The following is a 19,465-nucleotide window of genomic DNA, read 5'->3' as shown; positions in this document are numbered from 1 at the left end:
GGGTGGTCCGCCCAGGTCTTACCTAGTGTGCCTAGACAGCGAATATGCTAAGGGTATATGTATGCCCGCGGGCCTCTTGCCTAAGCACTCCCTAGGTGCCTTCCCCTTCTCCCCTGGGAACAAATGAAACAGAATATTAAACAATTTCACAAACAAACTAAGAAACAAAGGACATCAAATAAGCTCTATCTGAGCAACAAACTCACAAAACATACCAACTCTCAGCAATGACATCCCAGCAAATCTCTCTAGCAAAATCTCCGCAATGACCTCCCAGAAAAAAAACTCTCAAGCAAATCTCCTCCTCCTGAACGGAACACTGGCTTTTATATAGCTTCTAAAGGAATGGGTAATTGGAGACAGCTGTGTCTTGACGAGGGGACGGGGTCAGCTCTCAAATTAGCCATGGAGTCGACCAATCAGCTGCTTGAGGGATTTCAGGAAGCCATTTCCTGAAATAAACACATGCAAATACACAAACTACAACCCATAAACTGGGGAACGTAAGGCTTGTATCATAACTGCCAATTGTGGAAAAAATAAAGAATTACAGGGGGCCGTTTGGGGGGGGGGGAAGAATCCCGTCCGACTCATCCTCTGGAATAACAGACATTCTGGAGTAATAATAACAGAAGGTTCTCTAGCCATGCATACATGTGTCACGTAAAGAGAGCAAGGGTTGAGGGACAGGGAATGTTTTTCCTAAACAAATGAGGGATTTTGGGTTCAGATCGTTAGCCTGAAATTAGCTTTAAAACTGCTAAATGTTCTCTCCGCCAACAAGAGGGGTGGGTGATGCTATATATATTTTTATTTGTAATAAATCTGCAAACATTTCTGAACCTGTTTAGGCTTTGATTATGGGTTATTGTGTGTAGATTGATGAGGGGGAAAAACAATTTAATCAATTTTAGAATAAGGCTGTCACTTAACAAAATGTGGAAAAAGACTAGTGTCGTGGATTTTAGGAAAACTCCCCTGGTCAGAAGATACTATCGTCAATAAGTACTAACGCAGTCAGCATCTCTGAATGGGATAGCAGTGCAGGTGTACTAAAGCAGTTAGTATCTCTGAATGGGGTAGCAGTGCAGGTGTACTAAAGCAGTCAGCATCTCTGAATGGGGTAGTAGTGCAGGTGTACTAAAGCAGTCAGCATCTCTGAATGGGGTAGCAGTGCAGGTGTACTAAAGCAGTCAGCATCTCTGAATGGGGTAGTAGTGCAGTGTACTAAAGCAGTTAGTATCTCTGAAAGTAGTAGTGCAGGTGTACTAAAGCAGTCAGCATCTCTGAATGGGGTAGCAGTGCAGGTGAACTAAAGCAGTTAGCATCTCTGAATGGGATAGCAGTGCAGGTGTACTAAAGCAGTTAGTATCTCTGAATGGGGTAGCAGTGCAGGTGTACTAAAGCAGTTAGTGTCTCTGAATGGGGTAGCAGTGCAGGTGTACTAAAGCAGTTAGCGTCTCTGAATGGGGTAGCAGTGCAGGTGTACTAAAGCAGTCAGCATCTCAGTTAAAGCGTCTCTGAATGGGGTAGCAGTGCAGGTGTACTAAAGCAGTTAGCGTCTCTGAATGGGGTAGCAGTGCAGGTGTAGGTGTACTAAAGCAGTTAGTATCTCTGAATGGGGTAGCAGTGCAGACAAACTAAAGCAGTTAGTGTCTCTGAATGGGGTAGCAGTGCAGGTGTATCTCTAAAGCAGTTAGCGCATCTCTGAATGGGGTAGCAGTGCAGTGTACTAAAGCAGTTAGTATCTCTGAATGGGGTAGCAGTGCAGATGTACTAAAGCAATTAGTGTCTCTGAATGGGGTAGCAGTGCAGGTGTACTAAAAAGCATCTCTGAATGGGGTAGCAGTGCAGGTGAACGCAGTCAGCATCTCTGAATGGGGTAGCAGTGCAGGTGTACTAAAGCAGTTAGCGTCTCTGAATGGGTACTAAAGCAGTTAGTATCTCAGTGCAGGTGTACTAAAAGCAGTTCTGAATGGGGTAGCAGTCTCTGAATGGGGTAGCAGTGCAGGTGTACTAAAGCAGTTAGTATCTCTGAATGGGGTAGTAGTGCAGGTGTACTAAAGCAGTTAGTATCTCTGAATGGGGTAGTAGTGCAGGTGTACTAAAGCAGTTAGCATCTCTGAATGGGGTAGCAGTGCAGGCAGTCAGCATCTCTGAATGGGGTAGCAGTGCAGGTGCATGAGTGAGAGACAATTTCACGGTCGCACTATTTTGAAGCTGAATAATGATTATCAGTTTCTACATGTGTACTAATATTCAGACACATTCAGTTGTTTCAATCTTTATCTATAATTGTTACTATGGTGTGAATGGGAAATACAGTTGGCAGTGGTGTAAAGTAACTAAGTAAAAATACTTTGAAGTACTGCTTAAAGGAGATGTTTTCTGTTTTATAAATGGCATGTTATGGTTACGTGCACTTGTGTTGTGTAATTTAAAGTATGTACTTTGTCTAATGTGAATGAATGAATGTTTTGTTGTCAATGCTTAGCTACCTGATCTATTGTAATTACATAATTGACTAGAATAAAGTGACAGAACTGTCAAAACAATAACTTGTGTTCGTGTCTCTTTATTACTATAGGCCAAATCAGATTAAGTCTCAGGCCGGTAACATCAACAGTGAGGATAAACCCAGCCTGCCTCTCTCCTTCCTCACTGAGTCCAAACCTACAGTCACTGGGTCCTGATTGTGACAGTGGAGCCCAGTTTGCTCTGCAGGATCCAGAGATGGCATCAGTGAAGCTGGAAGACTGCAGTCAAACACTGGAGCTGAATGTCAACATTAAAGATGAAGAGGAGGAGAAATCGGTTTCTCTTAGTAAGCACAGGTTTTTTCTAATTAAGTCTGTGTTCATTCCAACTTCTCCACTGTGTATGAAAAGTTGCAGTAGAACTGTTTCATGATGAACTGTTTCAATGAGAAGGTAGATGTTATTTCATGCTACTGACACTTGCATGGTTTGACATCAGTATTGTCAGCATTTGTTTTATTCACTGAGCTGTCTGGAATGATCAGAGAGGAGACTGAAGAAGTGAAGTAGACAAACTGCCTGTTTTAGGGTTCTATTATGAAATGAGTGTGTAGTTTCTAACCCCTGTGATAGTGAGTGGAGGATGATATGGCTCATAATTTCCATAACCCCCCCCCCTTTTTAGCTTTCAATAGTTTTATTCCCCCTTTGTATTGCACAGCCTACTTATAAGAATACATACAGTACATTCGGAAAGTATTCAAACCCTGGGTCGGTAGAGACCATGCAATCTCTACCAACTCCCTATGATTTTAAAAACAAAAGGTTTTGTCCTCTTGCATGTTAATGGTATTTCCAAAAATAGACATGATTAGAATACGGGCCAAAACAACAAATGCAGAAATAATGGTTTTATCAGAAACTTGGCTAAAGAAATCTGTGTCAAATAACTGGATTTCTATTGATGGGTTCATGGTTTCGAGAGCTGATCGGATGAGTAAAGGAGGAGGGGTTGCAATTTATGTTAAATCTGAGTTTAACACCTCTGAAATTCTCTCGATTACCAAGCCAAACATTTTGAATTGCTTGCGGTTAAAGTGAAAGTATGTAAGGACTCCCACATCACTGTAGTCGGCTTTGGGAGACACACTAAACCCTCTTAGAGCTACCCCCTATACTGCCCCCGTTGGAGAAAGTGCGTACCCATAGTAAACTGAAAATATTTATTCCCAAAATTGCTAATATATGCATATAAAAATTATTATTGAATAGAAAACACTCTAAAGTTTCTAAAATCGTTAAAATTATGTCTGTATGTAGAGCAGAACTCTCAGGGCAGCCTTTCTCCCAAATTCTCTCTTGTGAAGAGAAAAGTTGGGTCAACTTTGACGTCATGGCCCCCACCCTTCCCAGGCAGGTACGGATCCAGGAACAGTCTCTATCTGTTCAGCGCGATGTCAGCTTTCAAATGGCACGTTCATTGTGAGAATCCCACGAGCCCTGCACGTTTGGCGGGCGAAATTGCTCGTTTCCCTCTGAAAAACAGGCACTCTTTGCGCGGCCGATTTGGAGTACGTCTTTTTCCATGATGCAGCATTTCAAGCCGGATTGTCTGTTAGCGTTGCTCTTTGTTCTACATGCTAAAAACATCATAAATCTCGATTTTTCACATTGTTTGACCAGTTTAGTGGACATATAATATGTAAATTGGAAGTTTTGATGCGCAAGAGTGCTGGACCAGAAGTCATTTTGGATGCATTTCAGCCGAAGCTGTTAACATGTGCTGATACAGAGATACACAACGTGAAACCAAATGATGTATTGGGTAAGTATGACTCCTTCTACGTCTCCTGATGGAAGAACATCAAAGGTAAGGGAATATTTATGTGGTTATTTGGTGTTTCTGTGGACTCCAAACGTAGAGGAGACATACTGCTAATATCGGAGCGCTGACTCATAGTATAGCCCAGTGAACGATGTCTGTAACGTTAAAAATAAATGTAATACAGCGCTTGCATTAAGAAGAAGTGTATCTTTGTAAATATGTGTAGAACATGTATATTTAGTCATGTTTACTGCTTGTTATCTGACGCTATCTGTCGGAGCTATCATCATTTCTCCTGACATTTGAGTAGCATTTTTTAAAATGTCATCATTGTAAACAGAGATTTATGGATATAAATGGCATATTATTGAAAAACAATTAAATGTACTGTGTAATATGTAATATTACTGTCATCTGATGAAGATTTTCAAAAGGTTAGTGAATTATTTATTTTTTAATCCTACTTTTAAATGTAATTTTTTTCTGGGACAAAATGGCCGCCGCTTGCCTTTTGTTTCGGTGGTGATCTAATATAAATATGTGCTATGTTTTCGCCGTAAAACATTTTAGAAATCTGACTTGCTGGGTAGATAAACAAGGTGTTTATCTTTCATTTGAGCCATTGGACTTGTTAATGTGTGGAGGTTAAATATTTTTAGGAATATTTTTGCGTTCCATGCGCCACCTTCCAGCTGAACGTGGGTGGGGGGGGGGAGAGTTCCCAAATTGGAACCCTAGTCCCCTTCTGGTTAAAGGACTCTGAATTCATTATTTTGGGAGATTTGAACTGGAACATTCTTACATCTGTATCAGACTGTTTTTAAAGAACTGTGTGACTCTCTGGATCTCACTCTATTAATTAATGTTCCCGACCAGACCGAATCCCAGAGCACCTAACAAATCAACTCTATTGGACATTATTCTAACGAATACCTCTCACAAATACACATCGACTGGGATATTCTGTAATGATGTCAGTGATCACTGTGCAATTGCTTGTGTTAGAAATACAAAAATGACCAAAGCCAAACCCCGTTATATTTAGAAAATACATTTTAGACAGTTTGATGAGCAAGTGTTCTTACATGATCTGTACCATAATATATAATAATAATATTGACAGGGTAAGTCTGATTCCCGATGTTGACACTGCCTGGGACTATTTTTATATGAAATTTGTGTCCATTTGTGATAAGCCCCTGTGAAGAAATATAGAATCAGTGGAAGGGACACTCCCTGGTTTTCAGATAACTTGGCACAATTAATTAGAAAGAGAAATATATCTTGGGCTCAAACTAGACATACAAAAGCTTCTGTTGACTGGGCCTCCTTCAGAGCGCTAAGAAACACATGAACAGGGTTGATCAGGAAGTCCAAATCAGATGACTATTTAAATGTAGTCACAGAGAACCTAAACACCCCTACCAAGTTCTGGAAGCCAATCAAATCAGTGTCAGGTTCTAATGTATCCTCTGACCTTCCTGACCTTTTAATGATGGATTCTAATGATGTGAAAGATGAAGCCCATATTGTAGGGGTTTTAACAAGCACTTCATATATGCTGGTTCAGTTGTTGATAATGGTGGGACCCAGGCCTCTAATGTCAGCTCTGTTACAGTCAACTATGATATAGGCCCTCATGTGAACCATTTTAACTTTGAGCCTGTGTCTTATACTGATGTCTATAAAGCACTAAAGGACATAGACACTAAAATGTCTGCAGGTCCAGACAACCTGGACTCCGACCTCCTTAAAGATAGCAGCCGGTATTATTACTGAACCTGTGGCTCACATTTTCAATTGGAGTCTCTTGACCAATTCCATATCCAGCATTTGGATATCAGCTTATGTCCTCCCACTGCTAAAGGGTGGAGATCCCTCAGATGCTACTAACTATGGTCCTATCTCTAAACTCCCTATCCTGGCCAAAGTCTATGAATCCCTAGTGAACTCAGTTAAAAAGCTCCTTCATTGAAAAGAACATACTGAGCAGGGTTCAGTCTGTCTTCTGTTTGTGGATTCATCAAAGGCCTTTGATTCAGTTGACCATGAATTGTTGCTAGCTAGACTCAGGAACATTGGTCTCTGTGAAGGGGCAGTAAATTGGTTTAGGAATTATCTTTCTGACAGAACACAATGTGTATATACTGACAATCACAAGTCTCGCTTTCTTGGAATGAATATAGGTGTCCCAGGGTTCCATTTTAGCTCCAGTGTTCTCAATTTTTATTAATGATTTGGGAAATGGGATGCAACCAGCAAAGTTACATCTATTTGCAGATGATACAGTCATATATTCATGTGCTCCTTCTATGGTTCAGGCTGTTGAAGAGCTCTAGTCACTGCAGGCCTCCCTTTTATGGTCTCAAACTGGCCTTGAATGTACAAAAAACGAAATTCATGACCTTTCCCAGAGCCAGAACTCTGCCAGAGAAGGTTAGCATTGTCACATCTGGTGGCTTATCCATTGAAAACGTGTCATCCTACAAATACCTAGGTATTTGGTTGGATGACAAGTTGTCCTTCAAAGTTCATGTGGATAATCTTGTGACAAAGCTGCTTAAATTTTCTCTCTGTTGTTGATTATGGTGACTTGTTGTATATGCATGCAGCCTCCTCTGTCTTACAGAGACTGGACTCTGTTTATCATGCAGCCTCCTCTGTCTTACAGAGACTGGACTCTGTTTATCATGCAGCCTCCTCTGTCTTACAGAGACTGGACTCTGTTTATCATGCAGCCTCCTCTGTCTTACAGAGACTGGACTCTGTTTATCATGCAGCCTCCTCTGTCTTACAGAGACTGGACTCTGTTTATCATGCAGCCTCCTCTGTCTTACAGAGACTGGACTCTGTTTATCATGCATCCTTGCACTTTACTACAAATGCCAAGTCACTCACCCACCATTACACCTTGTACCAAATGGTAGATTGGACCTCACTTTATATGCACAGAAAGATACATTTGTATGTGTTCATCTACAAAGCCCTTTTAGGTAAACTCCCTCTTTACCTCTGTAGTCTGGTCTCCTGCACCACCAGTAGTTACCATACCTGGTCTGCTAGGTGGTTGCTACTCAAAGTCCCCAGGACATTCACAGTATTAGGCAAGACTGCCTTCTCTTCTTGTGCACCAGAGGCATGGAATAGTCTACAATCCATGCTTCAACTAGATATGTTAGTGCCACTGAATACATTTAAAATATTGATGGGATGTTTTTTTGGGGTGCTGGATCATGTTGTATGTTTTTAATGATGTAATGTATTGATTGTTGCTGCCTTCTTGCCCAGGTCTCCCTTGAAAAAGAGACTCTGGGTCTCAATAGGCTTTTCCTGGTTAAATAAAACAATTGGAGAGGGAAGGGTTCTTTAGATCTGTTAGGAATAAGAGGGTTTCATCAGCATACAGGGCCACTCAATGTTCGAAATCTGATGTTTTAATTCCACTAATTAATGTTTGGGCCCTTACTGCAATGGCAAAGGGTTCTATAGCTAAAAGAAAGAGTCCTGGACTGGCCGGACATCCTTGTCTCATCCCCCTAAAAATCTGAAAATTGTGAAAAAAGTTGTTAGTGGCAACTTCTGCAGTGGGGTCTGTATATCATATCTTAATCCATTTACCGAAGTAGTTCCCAAATCTCTTAAGCACTTAAAATAAGACCACTCAACTCTATGGAATGCCTTCTCTGCATCAAGTGAGAGTATGGCAGTATCAGTGCACATGTGAAGGGTCCCCTATGTTTAGTACTCTCCTCACATTGTGAAAACCTTGGTTTTTCAGGAAACCATTTTGGTCTTTGGACAGAGTTCTCCCATATCTAATACACAATCTCCTGGCTAAGGCTTTAGCACAAATTCTTGAGTCAGATTTCAGAAGAGAAATCGGTCTAACTTTCACATTTTGTTGGGGATTATCCAGCTTCAGAATGAGAGTAAAACACTCCTTAGAGAGGAGGGGAAGCAACCTTGTTGAAATGATTCAGCATACAGTCATTTGGAAAATTATTCAGACCCCATGACTTTTTCCACATTTTGTTATGTTACAGCCTTATTATAAAATTGATTGTTTTTTCCCCTCAATCTACACACTACCCCATAATGACAAAGCAAACAGTTTTTTTTTAGAAATTTTAACAAAATGATAACTTTTTTCTCTCAATGTTATAACACAAGTATTCACACCCTTTACTCAGTACTTTGTTGAAGCACCTTTTAGCAGTGATTACAGACTCGAGTCTTCTTGTGTATGACGCTACAAGCTTGGCACACCTGTATTTTGGGAGTTTCTCCCATTATTCTCTGCAGATCCTCTCAAGCTCTGTCAGGTTAGATGGGGAGTGTTGCCGCACAGCTATTTTCTGGTCTCTCCAGAGATGTTCAAGTCTGGGCTCTGGCTGAGCCTCTCAAGGACATTGAGACTTGTCCCGAAGCCACTTCTGCGTTGTTTTGGCTGTGTATTTCAGGTTGTTGTCCTGTTGGAAGGTGAACCTTCGCCACAGTCAGAGTTCCTGAGCACCCTGGAGCAGGGTTTCATCAAGGATCTCTCTGTATTTTGTTCCTTTTATCTTTCCACTCGATCCTGATTAGTCACCTCCCTGACCAAGGCCCTTCTCCCCCGATCTCAGTTTGGCCGGATGGCCAGCTCTAGAAAGATTATTGGTGGTTCCAAACTTCTTCCATTTTAAGAATGATTGAGGCCTTTCGATCATATTCTTGGACTAAAATGATTGTCACTCACATGCAAGCCTAACATCATGTGCAAAGGGCCTCTGGGTAACGTAGCACATTATTCAATGGTATCGCTTGTTCTCCACAGGCTGTTCATTTCTGATCTTTGATACTTTCGTGGTTTATTAAGGTATCATGTTATATACTACGTTAACGCTATATATGTATGGACCATTTTGTTACTTAGTATTGTTAGGTTCTAATTCTCAGAGTAAAAACTTTATGGACTCTATGAAAGCTCAAACCAAGTTTATTCTTCCCAGAGGATCAATACAGCTGCATTAGACAAAGACATTGTACACACAAGCACTGATATTTAACCCTTTCTCCTAGGCTGAGTCTCCTCCTACACATCTGAACAAATATTGTATCTTCACTGCCAGGCAGGAAACTAAGTGATACAGCCACAAACGTGTCTTTTCCCCTTAAGATCAGATGTTTCATTGATTAGAACATTTGCAGAATGTCGGCCAAAATCCATCTTCTCTCACTGCCAGCCACTGGGCTTCATCTCACTACCATATTTGTTGGTGAGTGGAAACACTAAGCAGATGCTTAACATTCCTACATCCAGTGAAATATCTCTCATTGTTCTATCTGTGGGTGCACGGTGGTAGTGGGGGAACAGGAAGTTCCAGGCAGGCACACACCATTCTTCAGAATAAATAATATATAATAATATATAATAATGTAATATATGCCATTTAGCAGACGCTTTTATCCAAAGCGACTTACAGTCATGTGTGCATACATTCTACGTATGTGTGGTCCCGGGGATCGAACCCACTACCCTGGCGTTACAAGCGCCATGCTCTACCAACTGAGCTACAGAAAGAGCCAGAACTGTGATGTCCAGAACCTTTGTGTTGGTTTCTATTTATTACTACAGGTATGTAATAGCCGGTTTAAACTTCCTAATATCAAAACAACATGTCATACCATGCTAGGTAACATCCGTTACTACATCTTTTAATAATAAGAGCTTTGCAATAGCCTTTGACTTTCAATGATGCGCCATCTCTAATGAACCATCGAAAAGTCACAACAGAAAAGTACAAAGAACTTTTATAGCCAAGATACACCCCTCTCAACTTACATGACAAACCACAGATCTTATGAACAGTTCACAAAGAAAGACTTTTACTTGAGAGAGAGGAGTATCCCATAGCCAGATAGCATTCGCTATTAATTATCGTTCAGTTTGGTCCCTAAGATGAGGTTCTAATCTCGTTCCTGGTACTTCATAGCACAAAAACATTACCTCATGTTATCTGTAATGCTCTTTAGGTTTTATCACCCAAAGACATTGTAAATATCCTCTGTCAGTGCTCTAATATAGAGGCCCATCCTCAGTGGAACACACACAATAGTTAACAGAATACTCTATTCTGTCAAATAAAACCATTATAGTGCAATACAAGGAGTATAACAATCTAGCAATGTTCCACAACAGGTTGTCTGAGGAAATTATGTACATACATTCAATCAATTTATTTGAGATATCTGAGTTTTTTTTAGCATGTTATTGATTTTGTGTAAAATTCACAAGCTGGTAAAATGGTGGCACCCACTCTGTCTGCGTCAACAGACTTCAGTGCTGGTCCACAGAGACAATTTCACGGTCACACTACATTTCTGAAGCAGAATGTAATGATTATCAGTTTTCTACATGTGTACTAATATCCAGACACATTAAGATGTTTCTATATCTATAAATGTTACTATGGTGTGAATGTGAAATAAAATTGTTTTTTCATTGAAATAATACAGTAAAGACAAGGTTATTCAGGAAAATAGTACATAGTGATGCCTAAAACACATACTGCAACTTTGTACTAAATGGCTTTTAGTCATTTATGCAAATTTGGGAAACTCTACTCTAGGTTAAGTACATTTACGTTGTGTAGACAAATTTAAAGCAGGTACTTTGTCTAATTGCAATGAATTCATGTTTTGTTCTAAATGCTTATCTACCAGATCTATTGAAATGAGATCAGTGTTTGACTTGGACAGAATATTAACAGTATTGTGGAGCTCCTGCACCTAAAAATGATTACCAGCACCTATTTCAGTCCAAGTCCAGCACTGAAATAGATCATTTAACAAGAATAAATATATATATTTTTTAGAATAAAGTGCCAGATCTGTCAAGACAACTTTCTGTCTGTTTCTCATTTGTTACTACAGGACAACTAGAATTAAGTCTGAGTTCGGTAACATCAATAGTGAGGACAAACCCAGCCTGCCTCTCTCCTTCCACACTGATTCCAAACCTACAGTCATTGGGTCCTGATTGTGACAGTGGAGCCCAGTTTGCTCTGCAGGATCCAGAGATGAAGCTGGAAGACTGCAGTCAGACAATGGAGCTGAATGTCAGCATTAAAGATGAAGAAGATAAGATAGAGAAATCTCTTTCTCAAGGTAAGAGAATGCCAATATTGTGCAATGCTGTCATCAGGGCAAAGGGTGGCTATTTGAAGAATCTCAGTTATAATGTATTTTGAATGGTTTAACACCTTTTTGTTTACTACATGATTCCATCTGTGTTATTTCATAGTTTTGATGTCTTCACTATATACAATGTAGAAAATAGTAAAAATAAAGAAAAACCCTTGAATGAGTATGTGTTCTGAAACGTTTGACCTGTAGTGTTTATCACAACTGACTGGTTCTTCTGATGTTGTTCTCACAGGAGACCATGTTGAGACATTCTCTACATCCAGAGAGAAACAGCAGGAAGATCACAGAGCTAAGAGGTCTCACCACTGTCCACATTGTGAGGAGAATTTTTCACTTCTATCAAAGCTACAATTACATGTAAAAATACACACAGGAGAGAATCTGTTTTCCTGTACTGACTGTGGGAAGAATTTCACAACCTCAAAGGCTCTGACAGTTCATCAGAGAGTGCACAGAGGAGAGAAGTCATACCCCTGCTCTGACTGTGGAAAGAGTTTCTCTCAACTGTGCACCTTAAAAAGACATGAACATATACATACAGGAGAGAAGCCTTACTCCTGCTCTGACTGTGCGGCGAGTTTCTCTCAACTGTACAACTTAAAAAGACATGAACGCATACATACAGGAGAGAAGACTTACTCCTGCTCTGACTGTGACAAATGCTTCAAAAGATCAACTGCTCTAAAGGTTCATCAGAGAACACACACAGGAGAAAAGCTTTACTCCTGCTCTGACTGTGACAAATGCTTCAAAAGATCAACTGCTCTAAAGGTTCATCAGAGAACACACACAGGAGAAAAGCCTTACTCCTGCTCTGACTGTGGAAGGAGTTTCTCTAAACTGTACAACTTAAAAACACATGAACGTGTACATACCGGAGAGAAGCCTTACTCCTGCTTTTACTGTGAAAAAATCTTCAGAACATCATCTGATCAAAAAGTTCACCAGAGAACACACACAGGAGAGAAGCCTTACTCCTGCTCTGACTGTGGAAAGCGATACTCTCAACTGGGCCACTTAAAAACACATGAACGTGTTCATACAGGAAAGAAGCCTTACTCCTGCTCTGACTGTGAAAAATGCTTAAAAACATCCGCTGAGCAAAAAGTTCACCAGAGAACACACACAGGAGAGAAGCCTTACTCCTGCTCTGACTGTGAAAAATGCTTCAAAACATCAACTGATCGAAAAGTTCATCAGAGAATACACACAGGAGAGAAGCCTTACTCCTGCTTTTACTGTGAAAAATGCTTCAAAACATCAACTGATCGAAAAGTTCATCAGAGAACACACACAGGAGAGAAGCCTTACTCCTGCTCTGACTGTGAAAAATGCTTCAAAAGATCAACTGCTCTAAAAGTTCATCAGAGAAATCACACAGGAGATAAGCCTTACACCTGCTCTGACTGTGGAAAGAGTTTCTCTCAACTGGGCGACTTAAAAACACATGAACGTATACACACAGGAGAGAAGCCTTTCTCCTGCTCTGACTGTGAAAAATGCTTCAAAACATCAACTGAGCAAAAAGTTCACCAGAGAACACACACAGGAGAGAAGCCTTACTCCTGCTCTGGCTGTGGAAAGAGATTCTCTCAACTGGGCCACTTAAGAAGACATGAACTTATACATACAGGAGTGAAGCCTTACTCCTGCTCTGACTGTGGAAAGAGTTTCTCTCAACTGGGCGACTTAAAAACACATGAACGTGTACATACAGGAGAGAAGCCTTACTCCTGCTTTTACTGTGAAAAAATCTTCAGAACATCAACTGAGCAAAACGTTCATCAGAGAACACACACAGGAGAGAAGCCATACTCCTGCTCTGACTGTGGAAAGAGTTTCTCTAAACTGGGGGACTTAAAAACACATGAACGTATACACACAGGAGAGAAGCCTTACTCCTGCTCTGACTGTGGAAAGAGTTTCTCTAAACTGTACAACTTAAAAAGACATGAACGTATGCATATAGGAGTGAAGCCTTAATCCTGCTCTGATTGTGTAAAATGTTTCACAGCATCAACTGACCTAAAAGTTTGTCAGAACACACACTGGAGAGAAGCCTTACTACTGCTCTTAATGCGGCAAGAGTTTCTCCCGATTGGGAAATGTAAAGACACACCAACGGATACATAGTTGACCGAAGTCTTATCAATGCACTGACTGTGAGAAGATATTCTACAGATTGGGCCATTTAAAAAGACACCAATGTATACATAAAGGAGAGAAGCCTCATCAGTTCTCTCAGACCAGCTAAGATTAGACACTCCACTTCATTCTCATGTCATTAAATAATTGGCAACATTGAATTGGATCAAATGAAGCGTAGAACGCTCTATTGCAAAATTTTAAAAATATATATTTAAAAAACAGTTAAGGACACCTGCTTTTTCCATAGCAGACCAGGTGGGCTAAGGAATGAAAACATTGGAAACATACTGCCTGGTCTGATGAATCCCTGTTCCTGCTGTTTCATGCTGATGGGAGGACTGGGGGAGGAAACCACGAGGACATACATCCAGTGGTGGAAAAAGTACCTAACTGTCAGACTGAGTGAAAGTAATGATACCTTTAATAGAAAATGACACAGGTAAAAGTGAGTCACCCAGTAAAATACTACCTCAGTAAAAGTCTAAAAGCTTTTGGTTGTATATATACTTATGTATTAAAAGTAATTGCTAAAATATACTCCATCAAAAGTAAAAGTATGAATAATTTCAAATTCCTTAAATTAAGCAAACCAGACTGTACAACTGTGTTGTGTTTTTTTTATATATATTACAGATAGACATAATTTACGAACGATGCATTTGTGTTTAGTGAGTCTTCCAGATCAGAGGCAGTAGGAATGACCAGGGATGTTCTCTTGATAAGTGCGTGAATTGGACCATTTTCTGTTCTGCTAATCATAAAAAATGTAACAAGTACTTTTGGGTGTCAGGGAAAATGTATGTAGTAAAAAGTACATTTTGTTTAGGAATGTAGTGAATTAAAAGTTGTCAAAAAATATAAATAGTACAGATACTACAAAAACTACTAAAGTAGTTCTTTAAATCATTTTTACTTCAGTACTTTACACCACTGCCTGCATCCATGCCGTGTGTCAGCATTTCAGGCTGGTGGTGTGTTTTCAGGGCTCACATTGGGCCCCTTGATAAAAGTTGAACAATGTTTGAATGCCACGCGATATTGTGAGAGCAAAATTGCAAGATTACGTTATATTAGTTTAATTTTATCAAATGGTTGTTTTATGCAACAGAATAGAGGGTTCTTATAACTCTATGGTTTCTGTGTGAACTGAAAAGTGGGCCTCTGGGAGATTTAACACTGACAGAAGATTTACATTGTCTTGGGTTGATAAACCTAACAAGACCGCATTCCATAGCATGAGTTAATGTTTCTGTCCTGAGGTACCAGGGGGAAATGGCTCCAGTGTGGAGTTGGGGGGCCAGACCCTGGTCTCTAGACAATGAGAAATTAGTATATTTCATATGAATCCTTACCTTGTGGCCCATTTCATAAATCTGTTGTTTGTAATGAACATCCAGGAGGATGGACTTTGCTATAAAAATGCTGTGGCTTAGTCCTGCTGGTTGGGCTCTCAACGAATCACCTACGGTCATTGACCAGCTCCATTACTGCAGTAATTAATTAATAAAGTTAGATTGTTTTGAAGAAATGTATAAGTTTCTCCTTTTGATTACAATAATTCCACCACAATATCTAAACATCATTGCCAATCAGGTGCATCCCTTCATGGCGGCAGTGCAAATGGATTTTCTTTTCATTAGGATTATGCCTTATGCCACAAGGCTTGTCCAGGAATGGTTCCAAGAACATTACAGTGAATTCAGCTCACGGAAGGAGATGGAACAAGCTATTCGGAGAAGATCCACTCCCAGCCAACTTGACACGATTGTAGGAAGCATTGGAGTCAACATGGACCAGCATCCCTGTCGAACGCTCTCAACACCTTGGACAGTCCATGCCCAAAGATTTTAGGCTGACATTCTAGATGATTCTGTGTATCGTAAATTCAAATAAAGTTCACATAATAATCATTTCTAAAATCTAACAATTTGAAATTATAGCCTATTTGGTAATGACAGTCATGACACTTTTTTTAACTGGTGCATAAATATTTTAAAAGACTTTTGGAAGTGTGATACTTAGAATAATGTCAAAAGTCTGGGTGTGAGAATGCTTTATAAAATTAAAAGCTGAAAAAATAGTGAGGTTATTTAGTATCTACTTAATGGATGTGAAATAAACATATCTAAATTAAAGTCTTCAAGACTATTTACATAATCAACTGGGCATTACGACATCTATATAGTCTTGGGTATATATTGAGCTCTAACAAATGGTGTGTGTAAAAGGTCTGTTGAAATGAATACTGTAGTGGTGTGAGAAAGGTAACAAGCTTCCTCTCTGGTTCTATTCTCCAATAGTAACTGGGTCATTATTGAATTGCATGGGTAATACTGTTTCTTGGCTTTGGTACGCTATAAAACACTTATTTAATAAGAAAACACAAGCACTTTATACTGATAAACATCTATTTGTATGCACTGTAGACATCACTGGTGTCTAACGAATGGGCTTGTCACCATGGTGATGTGTAGAGATGTAGTGACATGAATTAAACAAAGACATTCAGTAGATCAATAAAACTGCAGTAGTGTATCTGGTCTCAAAGCTGATGCTGAAAAACCATGTCAGTGCTGAGGTCAAATGTAATGCTCATTTACATTTCCTGTTTGTTTCAGCTTCATACAACCAGGAATTATTTAGCTTAAAACAGTTTTTAGTATTTAATGATAGAGAAGCGATTGAGCAGCACAAATTCATTCAAGTCCAACTTTATTTTATATTGTCAGATCAATTAAGTTCAATTGAGTAATTCAATCACATTCATAATAAAATACAATTTAATAAACATGTAGTCATTTCATAGCCTGTGCATCAGTAGTAAAATGTATCTACCCAAACCAGTGGTGAAAACTGATCACACCATCTATGATACATGTAGTGTCTACCAGTTCATTCTCACAGAAAGCTGAAAACAGCATTTCCTATCCACCCTCCCCCAGATCATTGTGACAACTGTAATAAAACAGAGGGGATTTCTTCCTTCACCATCATACCGGAAAGAACATGCATGTCAGGGGTAGAATTTCCTGTAAAACAACATTTGTGGTATATTTCCTGGCCATGTGGTTATTATTTTGGAAGGTATAATACTCCTCCCACAGATGAACAACTGGATTGAGATCTGGTGACTCGTCAGGCCACTGCAGTAAACTGAATTCACTGTCATGTTCTTGGAACCATTCCTGGACAAGCCTTGTGGCATAATCCTGCTGAAGAAATCTATTTGCAGATGGATAAACTGCTGCCATGAAGGGAGGCACCTGATTGGCAATGATTCTTTAGATATCCTGTGGTATTCAAACGTTGCTCCACTTTTATCAAGGGACCAAATATGTGCCATGAAAACACCCCACACCATCACCACCAGCCTGTAATGATGACACACAGCATGGATACATGTACTCATGGTTTCCTCCATACCCTAGTCCTCCCATCAGCATAAAACAGCAGGAACAGGGATTCATCAGACCAGGCAATGTTGTTCATATTCATTCTCCAGTGTCCAGTCTTTTCATTCCTTTGCCCACTGCAACTGCAGTCTTGTTTTCTGCTGAAAGCTAATGGGGATCCATAATAAAAACTACATTAAGGATTATAGCTTTCACCTGGGTTCACCTGGTCAGTCTATGTCATGGAAAGAGCAGGCGTCCTACCAGCTCATTCCCACAGAAACCTGCAGAGGGAAGCAGTACCACCCATTCAACCATCAGACTCTATTGTGAGACTGTCTCACAGAGGATATTCAACCCTAAAAGCAAATTCAAGGTCATCTCAATATCTTTACAGTAGAAGCTAACAAAACACACCAAAACTGACAAAGTGCACACAGATCAGTAAAGAGAGGCTAACATTCTATAACGCTCCCTTTCCTCTGCATTGTTCTCTCACAGTGAGAAACAATAGGATTACCATAGTGTTCTACACTTTCTTCATTTGATCCAATTCAACATTGCCAATTATTTTATGAGCTAATGAAGTGGAGTGTCTAATCTTAGCTGATTTGAGAGAACTGATGAGGCTTCTCTCCTTTATGTATACATTGGTGTCTTTTTAAATGGCCCAATCTGTAGATTCTCTTCTCACAGTCAGTGCAGTGATGAGGCTTCTCTCCTGTGTGTATACATACATTCATGTCGTTTTAAGTGGCACAGTAGAGAGAAACTTGATGCACAGTCAGAGCTGATGTAAGGATTCTCTCCTATGTGTGTTGTCATGACGTTGCCCTCTTTGGGTACAGCAAGCCCCATCCCCCTCTCCCTGTCTCCTACACCTAGGCTGCTGTGGTCAGAGACAGGTCATAAATTCCTGGAGGAGATTATCTCCTCATGGCCACAGTATAGAGAGAGAGGGAGTTTTCATAGAAGAGAACAAAGGAATTTCTTCCACTTTACAGAACTTGAGGTCCGAACAACATATATGTTCTGGAGAAGGTATAAACGATCGGTGAAGAATCCAGCTACGAACTGGTCCGTTTTGTACAATTTGGTGAAACTCATGGGAGACAATATGGCCACATTACCATAACTCTGTTTATATAATAGCCTCAGATATGAGGTTTACATCTAATTGTTGTATAAGATGAATGAGTGAGGATGATACTGTTTGTAAAATTGTGTGATGTGATTTTGGACTGTTTAATGGAGGAAACTCCAATTCCCTTTTGAGTTTAACTAAATCAGAGGACCGGCCATGAGCACAGTTTTGACCTGGCGTCATGAGACAGCCTTTTTCTGCTCCCCCGAATAAAACCGCCACTTTGAGAATTTCTCAACAGACCATGTTTCCCTCAATTATGAGAGGACAAAGGTTGCAGACCAGCTTACCTCGATAAGAGGGCCAAGGTTTGAGTAGATGGCTGAATCTTTTAACCATACCACGTGGTTAAACTCTTAGACTATCGATACCGACAGAATAAGAACAAGTCTTTGATATTAATTACTAGTCTGCAGCTAGGAATTCAGTATCATTGAACGCCAAGACCGACAACCGCCGAAACATCTATCCATAACGACATGAATGAATGTCACTGAACTATCCATTCTAACCACGACAGAGAGGGCGGACAGACTCTTCAACAGAAACAAACTTTTCAACAGAGATCCCAACAACACACTGAGTGTAAATATGTATATTGATTGCAATTGTTCCCGAATTAGTGAGCGTTCATGTGCAAAGGATTAGCATTTCAATTGTTATAATTATCAACTGTGTGTTGTCTTCTCAGTCGACCCCCACTTCCCTTTTGTACACCAAGCCACGATAATGGTTTATCCCACTAGGGAAACTCCGTTTAATTTCCTTGTAACTATCAACTGTTTGTTTATGCATTTCTCTGAATTACTTAGTTAGTAAATAAATGATTTAAGACAATTGATGTATGGATTGCTCATAGTCAAGACTGGGTTTGTGCAGATAACCAACAATTTACGACGTTTGGAATGAGACTAACGTGAGGTAAAGTAAATAATTCATTAATTCGAAGACTAATTGATCAGATATAAAATATCTGAAAGTTATATCAGGAAAATTATAACTTTAATCTGAATATTTTCCTTGGTGCCCTGACTTCCTAGTTAATTACAGCTACATGATTAATCAGAGAATCTTTGATAAAGACTAAAAGTCTTCATTTAATGATAGTAAAGACACGACAACAGCTACAGCACTCACCAGTTTTCTTCCCAGAAGTGCATAGGTCATCCCTGTAGACTGCCCAAAACTAGTGCCTTACAGCTGTAGACTTATCATATAGTTATCAACTTAGGATAGTGCCTAAGCAACACACCAAGTAGGAAAGCCCTAGATATAACATTAGACAATGCCATGA

The 19,465-nt window shown here is 39.9% G+C and overlaps 1 protein-coding gene across 1 annotated transcript; it reads left to right on the top strand.

Annotated features, from left to right (window-relative positions):
* Nucleotides 1–2,774: 2,774 nt before the first annotated feature.
* LOC124021582 (oocyte zinc finger protein XlCOF7.1-like) lies at nucleotides 2,775–17,968 on the top strand. The gene is made up of 3 exons (XM_046336726.1): nucleotides 2,775–2,824; nucleotides 11,215–11,448; nucleotides 11,720–17,968. Exons 2-3 carry the CDS (start codon nucleotides 11,361–11,363, stop codon nucleotides 13,468–13,470), a joined length of 1,839 nt encoding a protein of 612 aa, XP_046192682.1. The 5' UTR covers nucleotides 2,775–2,824; nucleotides 11,215–11,360; the 3' UTR covers nucleotides 13,471–17,968.
* Nucleotides 17,969–19,465: the final 1,497 nt, after the last annotated feature.

This window comes from Oncorhynchus gorbuscha, unplaced genomic scaffold, assembly GCF_021184085.1.
Source record: "Oncorhynchus gorbuscha isolate QuinsamMale2020 ecotype Even-year unplaced genomic scaffold, OgorEven_v1.0 Un_scaffold_1135, whole genome shotgun sequence".
Taxonomy (NCBI): Eukaryota; Metazoa; Chordata; class Actinopteri; order Salmoniformes; family Salmonidae; genus Oncorhynchus; species Oncorhynchus gorbuscha.
The sequence above is the reverse complement of the archived record's forward strand: the minus strand, read 5'-3'. Positions and strand labels throughout refer to the sequence as shown.